Source organism: Lutra lutra, chromosome 7, assembly GCF_902655055.1.
Source record: "Lutra lutra chromosome 7, mLutLut1.2, whole genome shotgun sequence".
Taxonomy (NCBI): domain Eukaryota; kingdom Metazoa; phylum Chordata; class Mammalia; order Carnivora; family Mustelidae; genus Lutra; species Lutra lutra.
Genome location: NC_062284.1, coordinates 130,910,989 through 130,927,289, shown reverse-complemented (window position 1 = coordinate 130,927,289; position 16,301 = coordinate 130,910,989). Strand labels below are relative to the sequence as shown.

The 16,301-nt window shown below is 51.7% G+C and overlaps 1 protein-coding gene across 3 annotated transcripts in view; it reads left to right on the top strand.

Moving 5' to 3' along the window:
• Window positions 1-16,301, top strand: part of ESRRB (estrogen related receptor beta) — a 169,543-nt gene that overhangs the window by 121,674 nt on the left and 31,568 nt on the right. For 2 of the 3 annotated variants that reach the window (XM_047738659.1, XM_047738658.1), the window contains exon 3: window positions 8,777-8,893. In XM_047738659.1, the coding sequence (XP_047594615.1) occupies window positions 8,777-8,893 (117 nt within the window). Of the gene's footprint in view, window positions 1-7,808; window positions 7,868-8,776; window positions 8,894-16,301 lie in introns of those variants that run through there. The other variant, XM_047738660.1, reaches the window with a different exon arrangement.

The window sequence follows — 16,301 nt, the reverse complement described above, 5'->3', positions numbered from 1 at the left end:
CTCTTTTGAAGGAGAGGGGCATTGGGTGGGGGGTAGCACGAAGGAGCTGGTGAGAGGAAGGGGAGACTGAGCCTTGGAAGGAGACTGGGAAGCCCCCTCTTGCCCAGTTGTAACACCAGTTTCCCGCTGTAACTTCTCTGAGTCGGTCACAATCCTAGGCTGGTCATTACCCCTCCCCCGAATGCATATCAGAACTTGCGGAAAGGGGCCAGCAACCTGGGAGGAACCCCTGTGCCCAAGACAGTGGACATTCTTCAGCTCCCTTATTAGCCGAGAGGACGATTCTGTGGAAGAACACCAAAACAATGACTTTGATCAAAAATGATTCAGGAGAGTCCCACTCGGAGAAGTTTAGTGACACCTTTGTTTTTTTCTCTTCCCCTTGTATGCACAGGAATACTGTATGATCAAACCTCTATCTCAGTAAAGCTCAAAGAGATCTCACAAGAAAAAAAAATGAAAATGCTAGTGGCAAGGGAGCATAGTCAGTCTGATGGGAAGATTTCCCTTTTTTCTTGATGCTACATAAAATAATGGTGCGGTCTTACCGTCAGAAGCACCGTAGAGTCAGCGCGATGAGAAGAGAAGTGATAGGAGACCTTGTGCGAGTCCCTGAAGGGGGAGGGGAGGGAAGATACAATCAAACAGAGGGGTTTAAGAACTAGATGTCCTCTGCTGCGGGAAAGATTGGGGACGGGAGGACGCCTGGGTGGCTCAGTTGGTTGGACGACTGCCTTCGGCTCAGATCATGATCCCGGAGTCCTGGGATCGAGTCCCGCATCGGGCTCCCAGCTCCATGGGGAGTCTGCTTCTCCCTCTGACCTTCTCCTCGCTCATGCTCTCACTGTCTCTCTCTCAAATAAATAAATAAAATCTTTAAAAAAAAAAGATTGGGGACGGGATCCCTGCAGCATTTGCTAAATTCTAAGGTTTTCTAGGTGGAGGTTCTTGGCTTTCAATTTGTTTGCTTTTTACCCCCCTTAAGATACTTTTTTTTTTTAATAGAGGGAGCAGGGGAGGAGCAGAGGGAGAAGCAGACTCTCTGCTGAGCAGGGGACCCCCCCCCACACACACACACAATGGGAGGGCTTGATCCCAGGACCCTGGGATTGTGACCTTAACTGAAGGCGGATGCTTAGCAGACTGAGCGGTAGGAGAGGCTTGGAGGTTCTGTGGGGTTTTACCGAGCGTACAGACTGTGGGCCCAGGTTGGAGAGATTAGGATGCACAGGTCAGAGGCAATTCGATGATAAAGAGTTGGCTAGGCTTTGCCTTGGAGGTTAGATTTCATTCTTTACATAATAAGGAGCGGTTGGGCAATTTCTTGAGCTTAATTCTTCAGTTAATTTGTAACTTTATCAAAATAATGTATGTGTATAGTTTTTAAAAGTACAATAGAAGTGTCAGTCCCCTAATAGTCCCTGGCCCTTCACATTCTCTTTCCTCCCCTTGGGATCCTGAGTTAGCCCTCCCAAGAAGAACTTCCTCCTGGCATTTATTGTTGTAGTTACTAATAGGATTTTACAGCTACATTTACTGAGTTGGAAGTTTTGGCATTATTTCTTGACTCCCTATTATGGACACTAAGAATTAGTTCCAGTTATACAGCTCATTCCACACACACACACACACACACACACACACACACACACACACACGCACATTTCCCATCTTTCCATTGTCGGAATATGGTTGCATCACAGCTCTCGGTTCAGTTGCTGACTGCTATTTCCTTCTCCGATTGTCCTTGACTCTTCTCCTGGGTTGGATCCCCTGTTTTCTGGATCCAAAGGCACAGGGGAGGTAAAATTGTCAACGTCTCATAACTGTGGAAATGTCTTTATTCATGCCTTCAGCCCACACATGAGATGTGTATCTTGGCTTGGTAGAAAATTCTGGCTGGAAGTGACCCATCCCCTGCCCCATGACACCATTGCTGGTTTTCTTGGTTTCCCGTGCTGCCCTCAAGAAGCTCGAGTTGTCCTTTAGAGACTGGATATTGAGACCTCACTGCTGCACACACAGTTCTGGGTGCTGGGGAAGCCTCCATGAACAAAGCAGAGAAGAAATAAGAGACGTAAATGTGAAGTCCGGCCATGAGTGCTGAGAAGAGAAAGTGGCAGTGCCTGCAAGGGCGGTGTGTGTGGCTTGGGGCTTTAAAACCCTTGTGGGTTCAGATACGGTGACTGATCTTACTCTCCATCTCCTGTTTTTGACTTGTTTTTTTACTCTCCCTGAAAAATTTCAGAATCTTTTCTTTCTTTGTTTTCTCGGATTGAAATTTTATGATTAAAGTCTGTGTAGTGTGTTGCAGTTTTTTTTTATTATTATTTATTTACTTATTTATCTATTTTCGTATTTTTGTTTTGTGGTAATTAAAGAGGCACATGCAGTTTTAAGAAATAGTCTGGAAGGGGCGCCTGGGTGGCTCATTGGGTTAAAGCCTCTGCCTTCGGCTCAGGTCATGATCTCAGGGTCCTGGGATCGAGTCCCGCCTGGGTCTCTCTGCTCAGCAGGAAGTCTGCTTCCTCCTCTCTGTCTACTTGTGATCTCTGTCAAATAAATAAAAAAAATCTTCTAAAAAAAAGAAGTGGGGGGGGGAGAAGTAGTCCAGAGAGATCCCGTAAACCTTTCACCCAGTTTCCCCCTAAAGATAACATCTTACTCAGATTTTACCAGTTGTACACATTCTGTATGTGTTTAGTTCTTTGCAATTCTATGCAATTTTATCTCCATGGACTCCTGTGACCGTCAGCACCATCAGATAGAGAAAATCAGATAGGGAAGGGCTATAACCACCTCCCTCTTTCTCCCCTCCCTGACCTGGGGCAGCTACTAATTTGTTCTCCACCTCTATAGTTCTGTCCCCATCTTTTTTCATTCATTCTTCTGGACTTTTACTTTCTTTCTGGAAACTCCTACCTACTCTTTAGGTCTTGGAAATTTCCACCACCCTCTCTTCCCTCTCTCCTTTGATTTCTGCCTTTGTGATAGCTTCCTCTTCAGGCTTTTCCCTAGAGAAGTTCTGATGATTTGATTCGGAGCTTCTAGGATCAGCGAGGTGTCTAATTCTAACATCTTTTCTGGCCTGTTCCCGATTGCTTGGGTTTTTGTTCTGTTCTAGAGTAGTTCCTCAGCTCTTCTGAATTTTTCATGGCATTCATATTTTTAATTTCTGTGAACTCCATTTTATACTTTTTTTTTTTTACCCTTTATTGCATACTGCTCTTGTTTCGTGAATGCTGCAGTGTTGTTGTTGTTGTTGTTTTTCTTCTCAAGTTGATAGTACGCTGATTATTGCTTTGTGAGCCTGTTTCTACCAACTACTTTGTCCTGGTTTCTTCCCACGTATTTTTCCCTCATTTGTTTTGGTTAGTCTTTCATATTTGAAGTCTTTTATGAATGTATTGGTAATCCTTGGCTGTTTGTCTGTCTGTCTGAAATGCAAAGAGGGATAAAAAGAAGAGAAGGAGCTTTCCCTTGGTTTATCTTTATCTGCCGGTCTTCTCTCTGATGCTGTGCAATCTCCCAGGGGAAGAGCCCTATAAATTCCTACTTTTGGGTGAGCGATAGAGTATATAATAGACTGCTAGAATGCTGGGAGTAGGCCTGCGGGTGGGCTGGGTGGTCTCACTCTCCAGTCATCCTGTTTTCAGCCCTTTTTGCCCATGGTCGAATCTGAGTATCTTAAGTCTAGAACTTGACTTTCTCATATTCCCCAGGGATTAAGCTGGCTTCTCTGCGGGGGGTTGTGGACCACTCCTTGGTGGCCACAACCCTACCAAGTACTTGGTAGCTAAGTACTCCCTAAATACAGATTAGCAAATTCCCCTGTTTCTGGCCTTTACACTCCATTAAATCTTCTGTATCTTGAGTCCTCAATGCCCGAGGCTTTCTGAGGTTCTGCAGTACAAATGCTTTGTCAGCTAGAGCTCCTTCTTTGGCTACTTTGGTTTTTTTACGGTTGGTTGGTTGGTTGGTTGGTTGGTTTTTGTTTTGTGTTGTTTTTTTGAAAGAGAGAGTACCTGGGGGGTTGAGAGGGAGAGACAGAGAATCTCAAGCAGGCTCAGCACAGAGCCTGACTCGGGGGTTCAACCCCATAACCCCAAGATCACGACCCAAGCCAAAATCAAGAGTTGGACACAACCAATTCCACCAGGCTCCCCTATCTACTTTGGTTTTTTCGCTTTGTCCATTCTTCTGCGGCAGTTCTCACTCCCATGCGGCCATTCAGCATGCCAGGATGGAGGAGTTTTGCACAGAAAAGTTGTTAACGTTGCTCCAGGTGCGGTGTGGGGGGTAAACTGGAATGGGACCTGGAGAGAAAGGCGAGTGCATAGACGTGAGGTAAGAGGTGATGAGTGTGGGTACTTGCTGTGGGCAGAGGGGAAGGAGGGATGTGACATGAATCGAGTACGATGAGAAGGATCTTAGGGCTGAAGGAGGGGGAAGAACCCAGGCTGCCTCAATTTTTGACCTAGACAATGGGGCGGCTTAGTGATCCTTGCTGGGGCCACAGTGAGAGGAGCAGACCAGGTGCGGATGGGTTCCGTTGAGGAAGTGTGAAGAACCCGAGGGACTTCTGAGTGGAAATAGCCAAGAGGTAGAGGGAGGCACTGGCAGGGTCTCTTGTACCCAGTATGTCAGCGGGAGCCAGGGGCGGGAATGAGATCAGCCAGCCAGCGGGGAAGGAGGAGGGGAAGGGTATGGAGATGAGGACAGTGGGCCACACAGAGAAGAAAAAGAGAGTCTGTGTCCCCCAGAAGAGAGAGAAATAGGGGGGTTTAACCAGGTGACTGCCATCCCAGCCCTTCCAAGCAGTGTCCTAAAATGGGGGTCGTTCAGGCTCTGATGTTAGCCAGAAGCCTCTGAGACATGCGTCCCCCAGGAGCCCTATCTGAGCTCTGCAGCACCACTTCGGAGTCCTGAGAAAGGACTGCCCGCTGCTGCCTGCAGCTGCTCAGGGACAGCTGATGGGGATGCCCTCAGGGTTTCCTTCTGGGGCACAGGATCAAAGAGAGCTGATGGTGGGGATTTCCCCTCTGCCTTGAGGTCAGAGGTGCTGCGGAAGTCCAGGCCAGTTTCCAGGCATTCCTGCCTCCCCTCCACACCACAGGTGCAGGCACTCCAACTCTGAGGTCATTATGGGTCTTGAGGTTCTTGAATGTCAGAACGGGTGGCTAGCCTCCTGTCTGGCACCTAGGAAAGACTTAGCCCGGAGTCTTCTGCTGAATTCACTGTGGCAGCTCTGCTTGCATTGAAAGCAAGCACAGTGGCCTTTGGTTCCTTGTTTGCCCACATGTTTACCTCACTAAGCCCTTTACGTGCGTTCTGTCCCTATATCACACAGCTTTAGAAAGGGGGAATGTGCTGTGCCCATTTTACAGATGAGGAAAGGGGCCCAGAGAAGTTCGGTGACTTGCCTTATGTAGTGTCTGCCTGTGTCTATGCTGGGCACACTCAGGTGTTAGAACTCCGGATTTATGCCAGCCACTGACGGTGTCCTTGTCCTCTGAGAGCCCACCTCCAAGACTGCTCCGCTTCAGCTGCTGCTGGTGGTGTGTGTTTGGGTGTGTGTGTCCACGTACGTAGCACAGAGGCCCCTTCCTGCTCCCCGAGCGCTCCTACACTGCCCTCCAGAGACCACAGGAATTCTGATGAATTAATCTCATCACTTTATCGAGGAGGCACTTACAGAAATTACAAGGCAAGGCCACCAGCCTGGCTTTGCTGGCAGCCAGCCGCTGGGGCCATAAAGCAAATTGAAAGGGACAAAAATAAATAAATAAAATTAGAACTCTCTCTCTCTCTCTCTCTCTCTCTCTCTCTCTCTCTCTCACACAAACACACACACACACACACACACGCACGCACAAACCCAGGTCGAGACCGTTGCTCAGGTTCTTATTGTGAACGCTCAGTCCTCTTGTCCTGGGAGAGCACCGGTGCCAAATCAACAGACTTGTATCGACCCCCTGCTGGAACAACAATCCTGCCAAACCTGGGACCCATCCTCCTTCCAGGGCTGACAGGCTGGCTGTGCCGCCGAGACCAGGGGAGGTGAAGGGCCCCGAGAGCTCCCTGCACAGTGGTCCGGAGCGAGACTCGAGCCAGACCATCTGGGTTCAAGTCCTCGCTCTGCCTCATGCTGGACTCTGCTCACCTCTCTCAGCTATGAGATGGAGGGAAGAAGGCGTTCACCTCCAGAGTTGTCGGGAAAAGGAAAAGCAGAGCCGTGGCTGCTCCATGAGGAGCCCTTGTCCACATGGGTGGAGGCACCCGGAGTCCCACAGGCGAGAGGGAGAAGCAGCAGCTACTTAAGTGGGTCCTGAAGGTGGGGGCCACCAGGTGAGGTGGAGGAGGGAGCTCACTGGGACTGTTCTGGGCCGCTGGAACAAAGGAGGCCTGGAAGCCCTCACTGAGTTCCAGGAACTGCTCATTAGAGGCGTGGGGTGGGAAGGCAGCCGGAGCCCAATTCTACAGAGCCTTCCTTCCAAGCCAGGATAGACTTGGAATGAATTAGTTTATATCTGTTTCCTCCTGTTTATCTTTTCAACTCTGTGCTATGGGGAGTACTGAATCTTGTTGCTAAGAAGTCACAAAAGCCAGTGTGAACTACGAAAGGGACAGCGTTGGATAAAAGAGGGGAGGGGCGAGCAGCTCTTTATCCCTTCCCCCTCCTGGCCTCTCCCACCCTCCAGCACAGAGCCTGACTTCTAGTCTCCCCTCCCCCACCAGAAGAGGGAGGGAGGAAGATGATATGGTGAGGCCTAGAATTCACAGGGGCGAGGGGAGAGACTGAGTGATAGAGATCTAAGGTGCCCCAGGCAAACGGGCAGCTTCCTCACCAATACGAAAGGGGCTAAGGTTACTGACTAAGCTCTTGTGAGCACTGACCTTGCATTTGGGGTTCAACAATTTTACTACTTCAGAGCACTTTGTCGGGGGTAGAAGTTGGTTCCTACCGGCTCTCAGAAAATCCAACAGTCAGTGTTTTCCATCTGCCACATGGGGAAGCTGAGGCGCAGGGACACTAGAAGGCAGCCCCCTCCCTGACTTCCCCAGACCACTTCGGCTACTGGGTCAGCAGCAGGGAGGGGCCTATCTGGTCTCCCTAAGCTTCCCGTGGGGTGCAAGGGTGGTGGACGGCACTCTGTGGCCTTGAGTAATCATTTCGGCTCCCTCAGTCTCAGATTTGTGAAATGAGGCATGGGTGGGCTCACTCCTTAGCAGGGGCATGGTAAAAGTGACTGTTTGAACTGCTAATGTGGGGGTGGGGTGGGGTTGGGGCCAGAGGGGGAAGGGGAATTCAGAGGCCAGGTGGGCCTGGAACTGCCCTTTCAAGCCCTGTCTTAGGCTGGGAATGACCTTTCTGAGGCTGCTCTGTGCAGAGCAGTGTCCTTGCTGTGTGAGATGGGCCAAACAGCAACCCCAGCTTCAAAGGAGTGGCCCTGGGCCTCAGGATTGGGGATTGGGCAGACAGCCTTCTGGGCATCTGAATGGGGTGGGGACAGGAGGTTTGCGCTAGTTCCGTGTATGTTCTTTGAAAACCACAGGCTTTGGAGGTTGGGACAGGGTTGGGACAGTGGCCAGGAAGACCATACAAAAACAAAACACTGGGGTTGCTCTCTGTCTTGGATTTTACCTTCCAGTTGCCTTTCTTTCCACCTACTCTGCGCCCCCTTTCCCTCCTGTTGCTTTTCTCTGCATTGATAGCGGCACAATGCATATTTGTTAAGTAACTGTAGACAGGTAAGAAGAGTACGAAGGACAGAGGCTCTGTCCTGTGTTAGAAAGGCAGTCGCAGCCTCTCCTGTAGGATGGGGCGGGATCAGTACCTGCTTGGTGGGATTGCTCCAAGGATTCCGTAGGTGACGTAGGTGACAGGTGACGGTGACTCACTCAACCAGCTTTTCTTGCATGGCTTCTGCATGGCAGGGGCTGACCTCAGGGCGGCTGGAGTCTGAGTGGTAAACAGTGGGAGTGTGGGTCAGGTTCCTGGTAGCTGTCACTATAATTCATTAAAGGGACGAGATAGAAAATGATCACAAGCGCACCTCTGTAGTAATGAACTGTGGTTATACAATTATCAGTTCCATGTTGAATCGTGCTTTACACCTTTTTTTTTTTTTTTTTTTTTTTTTTTGAAGTAAGTTCCACGTCCTGCATGGGGCCTGAACTCACCACCCTGAGACCAAGAGTCCCATGTTCCACCAGCTGAGCCAGCCAGGCGCGCCAGTGTTTTACAGTTGGGAAAGCAATCTCATAACCGTGACCTTGCTAATCTTTCCTTTTGGAGCTAGCCCACGGCTTTGCAGAGGAGGAAACCGATTCTGCGAGAGGAAAGTGATTTCCTCGTGGTCAGCAGGCTGAGAGGCCTGGGGACTGTGGGGCTAGAACTTCCCAGAGGCTTTTCCCCTGACTGGGGGCCTGGGGCTGGAGTTCGTAGGGACGGGTGGTCTGCACCTACATCCTGGTCAGCACAAGGGTGTATTCTCTGCCTGGGATAAAATGCTAGCTCAGGGGTGCCTTCGGAGCTGGGGGTGACCATTCTCCCAAGCTGTGGCTGCCAGGCCCACCCAGACCCCCAGGACTCTGGGATCTCTGTGTTGAAGGAAGGCGGAAAGATTTTGACAAGTGCCTCAGAGCACCTGTTTTGGGAGCCCCTGCCCTGTGGGAACCTCGGGACGAGGGGCAGTTGTAGGTCCCGGCCGGCCTGTGCTTGGCCGAGGGGGCCCGGGATGCCGCCCGAAACCCTGTGTGTGTCTGGTTACAGGGAACATCGAGTACAGCTGCCCCGCCACCAACGAGTGCGAGATCACGAAACGGAGGCGCAAGTCCTGCCAGGCCTGCCGCTTCATGAAATGCCTCAAAGTGGGGATGCTGAAGGAAGGTAAGAGGCCCGCACAGTCACGCTGCGCTCTCGCTGAGGCCTGGGCTCCCTACTCGCGGGGGGTGTCTCGAGCCCCTGCGTCCCTGTCCCCGGGCTGGTGCAGACCCTGGATGTTTCTGCCCACATCCCAGATGAGGACCCTGTTCCCGGGGGGCACCCACCCCTCCTCCCTCACACACACCCTGCACAGTGGTTTATAGCCGCCTTGGAACTGCACTCCAAAGGAAGATGTGGGGCATCAGGATCCTTCGGGAAAAACCCCGACCCCACCTGGGCCCCGAAAAGCTGGCTTGGCCCTCTGGGGAAGGCCCTCCTCTCGGGTTGAGCCCCCAGTTTGCCCTGGAGGCAGTCGGCTTGAGATGCTGCTCTCCCTGGCGGGGCCCTGTGTCTAGGTGGCCAAAGAGCAGAGACATTAAAGCCCAGAACGACAGAGCATGTCCTCTTCACCTGAGCAGGGTAGCTGTGCTCTCCTGCACCTGGGCAAGACAACTGGCATCACCGTGGGGAGGTCCCGTTCGCCCCCATGTTCCCCGCCACCTCATCCTCAAGCACAGGCCGTGGGCTCCAAACACTTAGCCAGGATGATAAGAAGTAGAGTAATGCGATGGTGTAGTAATTATTTTTAAAAACTGATTGCATGTTGAGGTGGTAATATGGTGGATATATCGGATGAAACAAAAGATAGCGTGATGTTAATATCACCTGCTGCTTTTTATTGTCTTTAAAGGAGTTACTCGCAAATTTCAAATGACATGGGGCTCTCCTTCTTTGGACGGCGCTGCGCTGGGGCTCCTCGTCACCTGCCCTGTTGATGTGCTCAGATGGATGACCCTTGTTGAGGACCATTTTGGGGGATGGGGTGTGTGTGTGTGTGTGTGTTTCTCCTCTGCCTGAGCTTTAGAGGGAATGGGTGCAGGTTCTTACACATCAGCTTTTATGATTCTGGGCCCTGGGATCCTTCCAGAAGTGGAAAGAGGCGGGAAAAGAGGGGTGTGCTGATGATCGCATGATGGGGAGAGGCTGGGAGAGAAAGGGAAGGGGCAGGCAAGTCTGGAATGTAGTCCTTCTCTGAGAGGGGGCTTCTGGAAGCCCAGCCCAGCCTTTGAGGGCCCCACGGCACTCCTCTCATTGTCCTCTCCCTGCATCCACCGGGGAAGAAGGCACGAATTTTAGGATGCCTTGTAGGTAGGACCACCTGCACCTTGCGGAAGTCAGAGACCCCTCCCCTGGTTTCTATCTCCAGCAGCCCCCTCCGGCCCAGCCCCACATGTGGACCTCTAAAACTAGCTGCTGACACGGTTCCTCTGCTACCCCTCACCCACGTGGCATGTTGGCCTTGCAGTCGCCTTTCTCATTCTGCTCAGCTGTTAGAAACATGCCAGGGGCTTCATGCGGGTGGGGGGTGTCAACGAAGAACAGTCCTCTTTCTAGATTAACAATGGGCTATCGTAGACCTGCTGAAAGATTGTGAGTTCGTTCATTTTGATTCTACACGGTTTTGGTCTTAACCTTGCTGTAGGGTGTGACCCACGCTGGTGGCTGAACTAGGTCATCAGACTCTGACACTGGGCTCATTCTGCTCCTCCAGAGCCTTCTGGGGCCCACAGGGGGAGGAAACAGAGGCTTAAAGGTCGTCGGTATTTGCTTTGGTGCTGGCCTCTTGACTTCCTTCTCCATGTGCTACTGGAAACCAGCCTCACAGTGTCTAGGTCGTAGGCTCCTCACTCCTGAGTCCTGAGGATGGGGGCTGCCACCACGTTGGGGGAGGCTCGGTGTGAGGGTGCTGGGGCAGGTCTGGGGCCAGCTATCCAGTGGCCTTTCCTGGTTGTAGGTTGTGGCCTCTCTTTGCTTGCTTCCCAGCATCTGAGGAACTTAGGGCAGAGGGGAGCTGCCGTGTTAGCAACACGTTCTGAATTTCAGGGATAACAGAATTGAGTCCTATAGAGCGGTGGGGGCTGGAGGTCTCTCCCACCTTCAGACACCTGCCAGTTTGTGGGGAGCTGGGCCCAGAGCCTGGAGCTTCCCGGTACTCTGTGCTGAGTCTGCCCCAACCCCAGGCCACCCCACCCTCAGCACTGGATTGTGGCCTGGAGAGCAGGGGAGGGAGGAGGAGGGATGAAAACGGGAGGACCGCCACTTGAAATCCCTGACATTTTCTAAAGACAGTGTCTGATGAAGACTCTCCTTAGGGACTCCCCAGTACTGGGAAGAGAGTGGGAGTGCCTCCTAGTGGCCCCCCAGAATGGGGGAATGACAAGGGGGACCCACTGGTGGCAGAGAAGCGCGTGTGGCCAAGTGCACACTGGAGGCAAAGGCAGCTCAGGTGCCCGGTGGGCCGCTTCAGAGAAGCCAAGCAGATACTGTGTGTCCCCAGACCACAGTGTGGGGTACTCGGGGCACGTGGGCCTGACAGAAACTCTGCCTTGGGAAGACGGGCACATTGGGCCCCCACCATGGCCTCCCTCTACTCCAAGTAGCCTGTGGTTGGCCTAGGACTCGGTTGCAGGAAAGGGTACGGGACGGCCTCTCTCTTCGGTGGCAGCCAGGGGCATCTGAGACTGCTGGCAGGAGTGCAGAAGGTGTGCTGAGGTAAACTGCCTGGGTCCCAGCCTGGTGAGGCCCTTTCTGGAGCACTTCCTGGAGGAGGAGGAGGGGGCACTCACCCACCTCCACCCTCCCCCAGAGCTGGCAGTTCCAAATCCAGAGGGGGCAGGGTGACACAAAGGCACCTGAGTGTGGACAAAGCCCAGCGCCTCCATTTAGTTTCTCCCCAGCCCCCCCCGCCCCCCCGCAATGCTGAGCCTTGGCGGGATCCTGCGATCAGAAGCTCCACGGGGACCATCCCCCTTAGGATCTTGCCTCATTGAGGCACCTGGGTCCCTGCCAGGCAGGGGCTCTTGGCAGCCTCCCTGGCTCCTGCTTTTGTTTGGTTGTCCCCCCACCACTTGGTGAGCAGGAGCCCAGGCCCCTGGGACAGGCGCAGGCTCCCTGCTTCCCTCACGCTGACCTGACTCTGAAAGGCAGACTCGAGTCTTCCCAGGAGCTGCTGCTCCTCCGCAAGCTTCCACAGTGGGTGGAGGAACGGGGGACTGGGGGCCCGGGTCCTGGGTCTGGCACATGGCTATGGGGGTGACAGGAGGGGTGGGGAAAGGATGGGAATGTCAGCTCCCCTTCCTCCCCATCCCACCTACACATCTGAAGACTGTTTCCTGCCTTCTGCCCAGCAGCTCCAGGAGTCTCTTACAGGTTTTCTTTTCTCAAGTAAAATAGCCCGAGAGTGTTTCATGATGGGGGAGGGGGCCAGCAACCTCGGGGGCTGGGGTGGGGGGGAGATGTCTGGTCACATGGCTTCCTTTGGCTCAGCCTCTGCCTTGAGGCCGCCGTAGGCTCTGGAATCATTGACTGAGCAATGTAGGTGATGCCGGTGGGTCTGTCTCGCTTAAAGCAAATCCAGCATGTGAAAGTCTATATTTCAGAGGGAATAAAAGTGATTTTTCTCTTCATAAAACGTTGACTACAAAATCCACACTAGGTTGGGAGTTGGGGCCTGCGCCCTCCTCCTGGCCCTGAGGGGATCTCGCCGTGTGTGTTGTTCCACATGCTCCTGGGCCTCCGTGTTGTCACCTGTAGGGCCGTGGAGTTCGGGGTGCAGCCCAGCCGGAACAGCTCCTTGGTGAAACCCGCTGTGGGACTGCTGTAAGATGTCACCTCTCGGGCACCCTGGCTGCCCCGATCTTCCTCTTGGATCCCCTGGTGGGAATCTCAGAGGTGGTACCCATCAGGGCTGTCCCTCTGTCTGGGGTCAAAAGTCAGGATGAGCATCTCCCTTGGGACACCCCTGGAGAAGCTCTCCCCTGAGAGACGGGCTAACTGGCCCGGCTGCGGTGTGGCCTGACAGCCTCTCAGCGGAAGAGCCTGGAAGAGCCTGGATAACCGCTCACTGGCTTTCTCAGGGAGCCCTCAGGCTTCATTCAGTACAGCTCCAGGCTTCCAGCAGCTCCCCCTCGAAGGCTGGTCCTGCTGGTTCACTTCTCCTCACCTCACTTCACCTGCCTCAGGCCGGCAGCCTCCCTGTCCTGCTCCCTTTCCTCTTCCCTCGGCCCCTGCCCCCCTTTGCCCAAGTGTTTTCTAAAAGATACTTGATTTCAGTGAAAGCTGGGCTGACATCCATGCTATATGCTCTCACTGTCTTTGTGCTTGTTGGGCGGGCGAAGGGCTCCTTCGGGGATTCTGGGTAATTGGGTTAGTGGCCAGCTCATGTCAGGAAATTAAAAGGAGGCTCCGATCAGGTTCCCGCTGCATGGGATTTAATGGCTTTGTATTTATAGAGTATTTCTGCCTCTAGCCCCTGCCAGAAATACCACTTTGCTGGCCCTGTGAATGAAGAAAGAGGATGAGAGGTGACTTGCTTTTAAAAATTCTTTTTTTCTTTTCCAAAATGCATTAGCGTTCTGAAACAAACCAGCGCTCCGGCACTTCAGAGAATAGTTTTGAACAAGAGCCGAAGAACGCTGATGTATATTTGTATCTCCCCCACCCCCCCACACCCAACCACTTTCCATCTTACACGTGTGCATAATGACGCACACACGTGCACACGTGCACATACACACCAAGTCTGACGGCTCACGAGCTTTCCCATGTGGCTGCAGTGTCTGGGCCGGTCAGGCACGATGATCGGATGACCTTTGGTTGGGGAGCTATTAACCTATTGAAACCATAGGGCCTGAGCTTGTCTGTGCTGAATCCTTATTACTGTCCAAGTAGGACTTCTGGTGTGCCGAAGCATGAAACAATGGGTTCGGTGGTCGTACAGACCCAGTGAGACCCAGCGTCACCACTGCTCAGCTCCTTGGGTGCTTTACTTAAACCTCCGAAAGCCTCCTTTTCCTGTAAATGGGGAATCCTCATCATAGTATTTCATCTCGCTCCCAACTCTTCAGGGAAAGCCCCAGAGTTGTACCCCAAAGTAGCATGTCCGTCACTGATTGGAGATCCATGGTCTTCACCATATTACGTGGTTGATTTTCTTCTGTGATCCAGGAGGCGGTTTTGAACCTCCCGTAGCCTCTCTCCCCCATCCTTGGCCAATGACCTTGCTTCCCATTTTCTTGAAAAAATAGAAACAGTCAAGTGGGGGAGTTTCTTACCCACCGGCTATCGAATCCACAAACCTACCCGCTGTTTCCTGTCCTCACCCCTGTTTAGAGCTATGTCTGCTCCTGTCAAAAGCCGGTCTCCCCGCCTGTGCTCTGACTCGTTCTTCGTCAAGGACTTCAGTCCTGTGGCATCATTTCTGCTTCCAGCCTCATCACACTCTTCCTCACTGCTGGATCATCTTCCTCAGCACACAAACATACTTTTATTCTCCCCTTATAACATCAAAATTTAAATTTTAACCCCCCCACCACTGTATTTTGACCTTTCACCTTCATCCGGCTACTGCTCTCACCTTGTTCCCCTTTCTAGCAAAACTTTCCCAAAGACCTGATAGAATTTACTGTATCCACTTCCTTACCCCATCCACTTAAAAAAAAAAAAATTCCTTAAAAAGTAAACATTGAGTAGATTCAGGAAAATATTTATAGTATATTAGTTAGGCTAAGGCTGAGCTTCTATAAAAAAGAGACTCCCTTCCCCTCTCCAAACAAATGAACCAACACCAGAAGCTTAAACAGGATAGTTGTGTAGCCCTCTCATCTTTCATGTAACAGTCCAGAAGTCTGGTACTGGCTGGCAGCTTGGCCAGCCTTAGCAGGTGGACCCAGTTAATACCATCTCTCAGGCAGCCGAAGGAAGCATAGGCTGGCCAGCTCATTGGAAGGATGGGATCCAGAAGTGGCACGTGTTCCTTCCACTCATAGCTCATTGGTGGAACCTGGTCATTTGGTCATGCCCTTGTAGGGAAGTCTGGGAATTATAGTCTTCAGCCAGTGGGATGCCATGTGTCCCACTAAAACTCTATTGGTATGGAAAAGGGGAATGAATAATGTATTTGGGTGGGCAAGCACTTTTATATGCCAGAAATATATGTAAAATATGATGAATACTGATACCTTCCATTTTTTTAAATAGCTTTTTTTTTTTTTAAAGATTTTATTTATTTGACAGAGAGATCACAAGTAGGCAGAGAGGCAGGCAGAGAGAGAGGGGGAAGCAGGCTCCCTGCTGAGCAGAGAGCCCATAGTGGGACTCAATCCCAGGATCCTGGGATCATGACCAGAGCCGAAGGCAGAGGCTTAACCCACTGAGCCACCCAGGCTCCCGAAAAAAATTTTTGCCCTGACTTTTCAGGTTCCCTTTGTGCCCTTCCCCATTTTCATTACCCTCAAAGGTAACTTACCCTGGTTTCACATCGATTTTCCTTCACTTTTTAAAATAGTTTTATCGTGTTGATATCTCTGTGGCTATTGGGGTGGAGGGATTTGTTTTAAATGAAATTACACTCTATGTGTCCTGCATCTGGAATGTTTTAGATGATGTTTCTGAGATGAATGCTGTTGTCCCGCGGTGCTGTAATTCATTCATTTTCGTTGCTGCTTAGCAGGAGGCGGCCAGAGGATAAACATTTTAGGCTTTAATGAGCCTGAAGGCCTCTGTGGCAGCTATGGAACTCACCATTGTTCCAGGGCCAAAGCAGCCACAGATGGTGGAGAGATGAGTGAACAGAACTATGTTCTGATGGACAGGCAGAGCCCTGGGTTTAGCCCAGAGACCTTAGTTTGCACACTGCTGCACTGTGGTGTCACTGAGTGAGTTTGGGGGGGAAGTTGGTTTTTCCTTTCTACTGCCAAGAGAGTAGTGCTTCACACGCCCTGTGTCCTGGTGGTTGCACAACAGGGATTTCAGGCCCTGGGGGAGGGTAGAAGTGCCGGGTCCATGCAGCCTCAGCTTTATCAGACGCTATGAAATTGTTCTTGATTCCGCTGCACTGACTTAGTACTTGGGTTCAGACCTTGTGGTTGCTCCCTACCTCACCAACACATCTTAATTTTTGCTGGTGTGGGTAAAGTGGTATCTTGCTACGGCTTTCATGTGTACGCTCGCCAGTATCAGAGAAGCATGTTTCCTACGCGTACTAGCCACTTGGGATTCCTTCTCTGTGAGGGGCTTGTCTGAGCCTTTTCCCTGTTTTTCTACTTCATTTTTTCACTCTGGTCCTTTTCACTCCGCGTGATGTAGCCCCTCCTATCTTTTCAGGGTCATCTGGTCCCATTCCTCTCCTGCTCACTGGGCTCCAGCCTCACTGTTTTTTTTTTGTTTGTTTGTTTTTTTAGGATTTTATTTATTTATTTGACAGACAGAGATCACAAGTAGGCAGAGAGGCAGGCAGGCAGAGAGAAGGAAGCAGGCTCCCCGCTGAGCAGAGGACCCTGGGATCAAGGCAGAGGCTTTAACCCACTGAGCC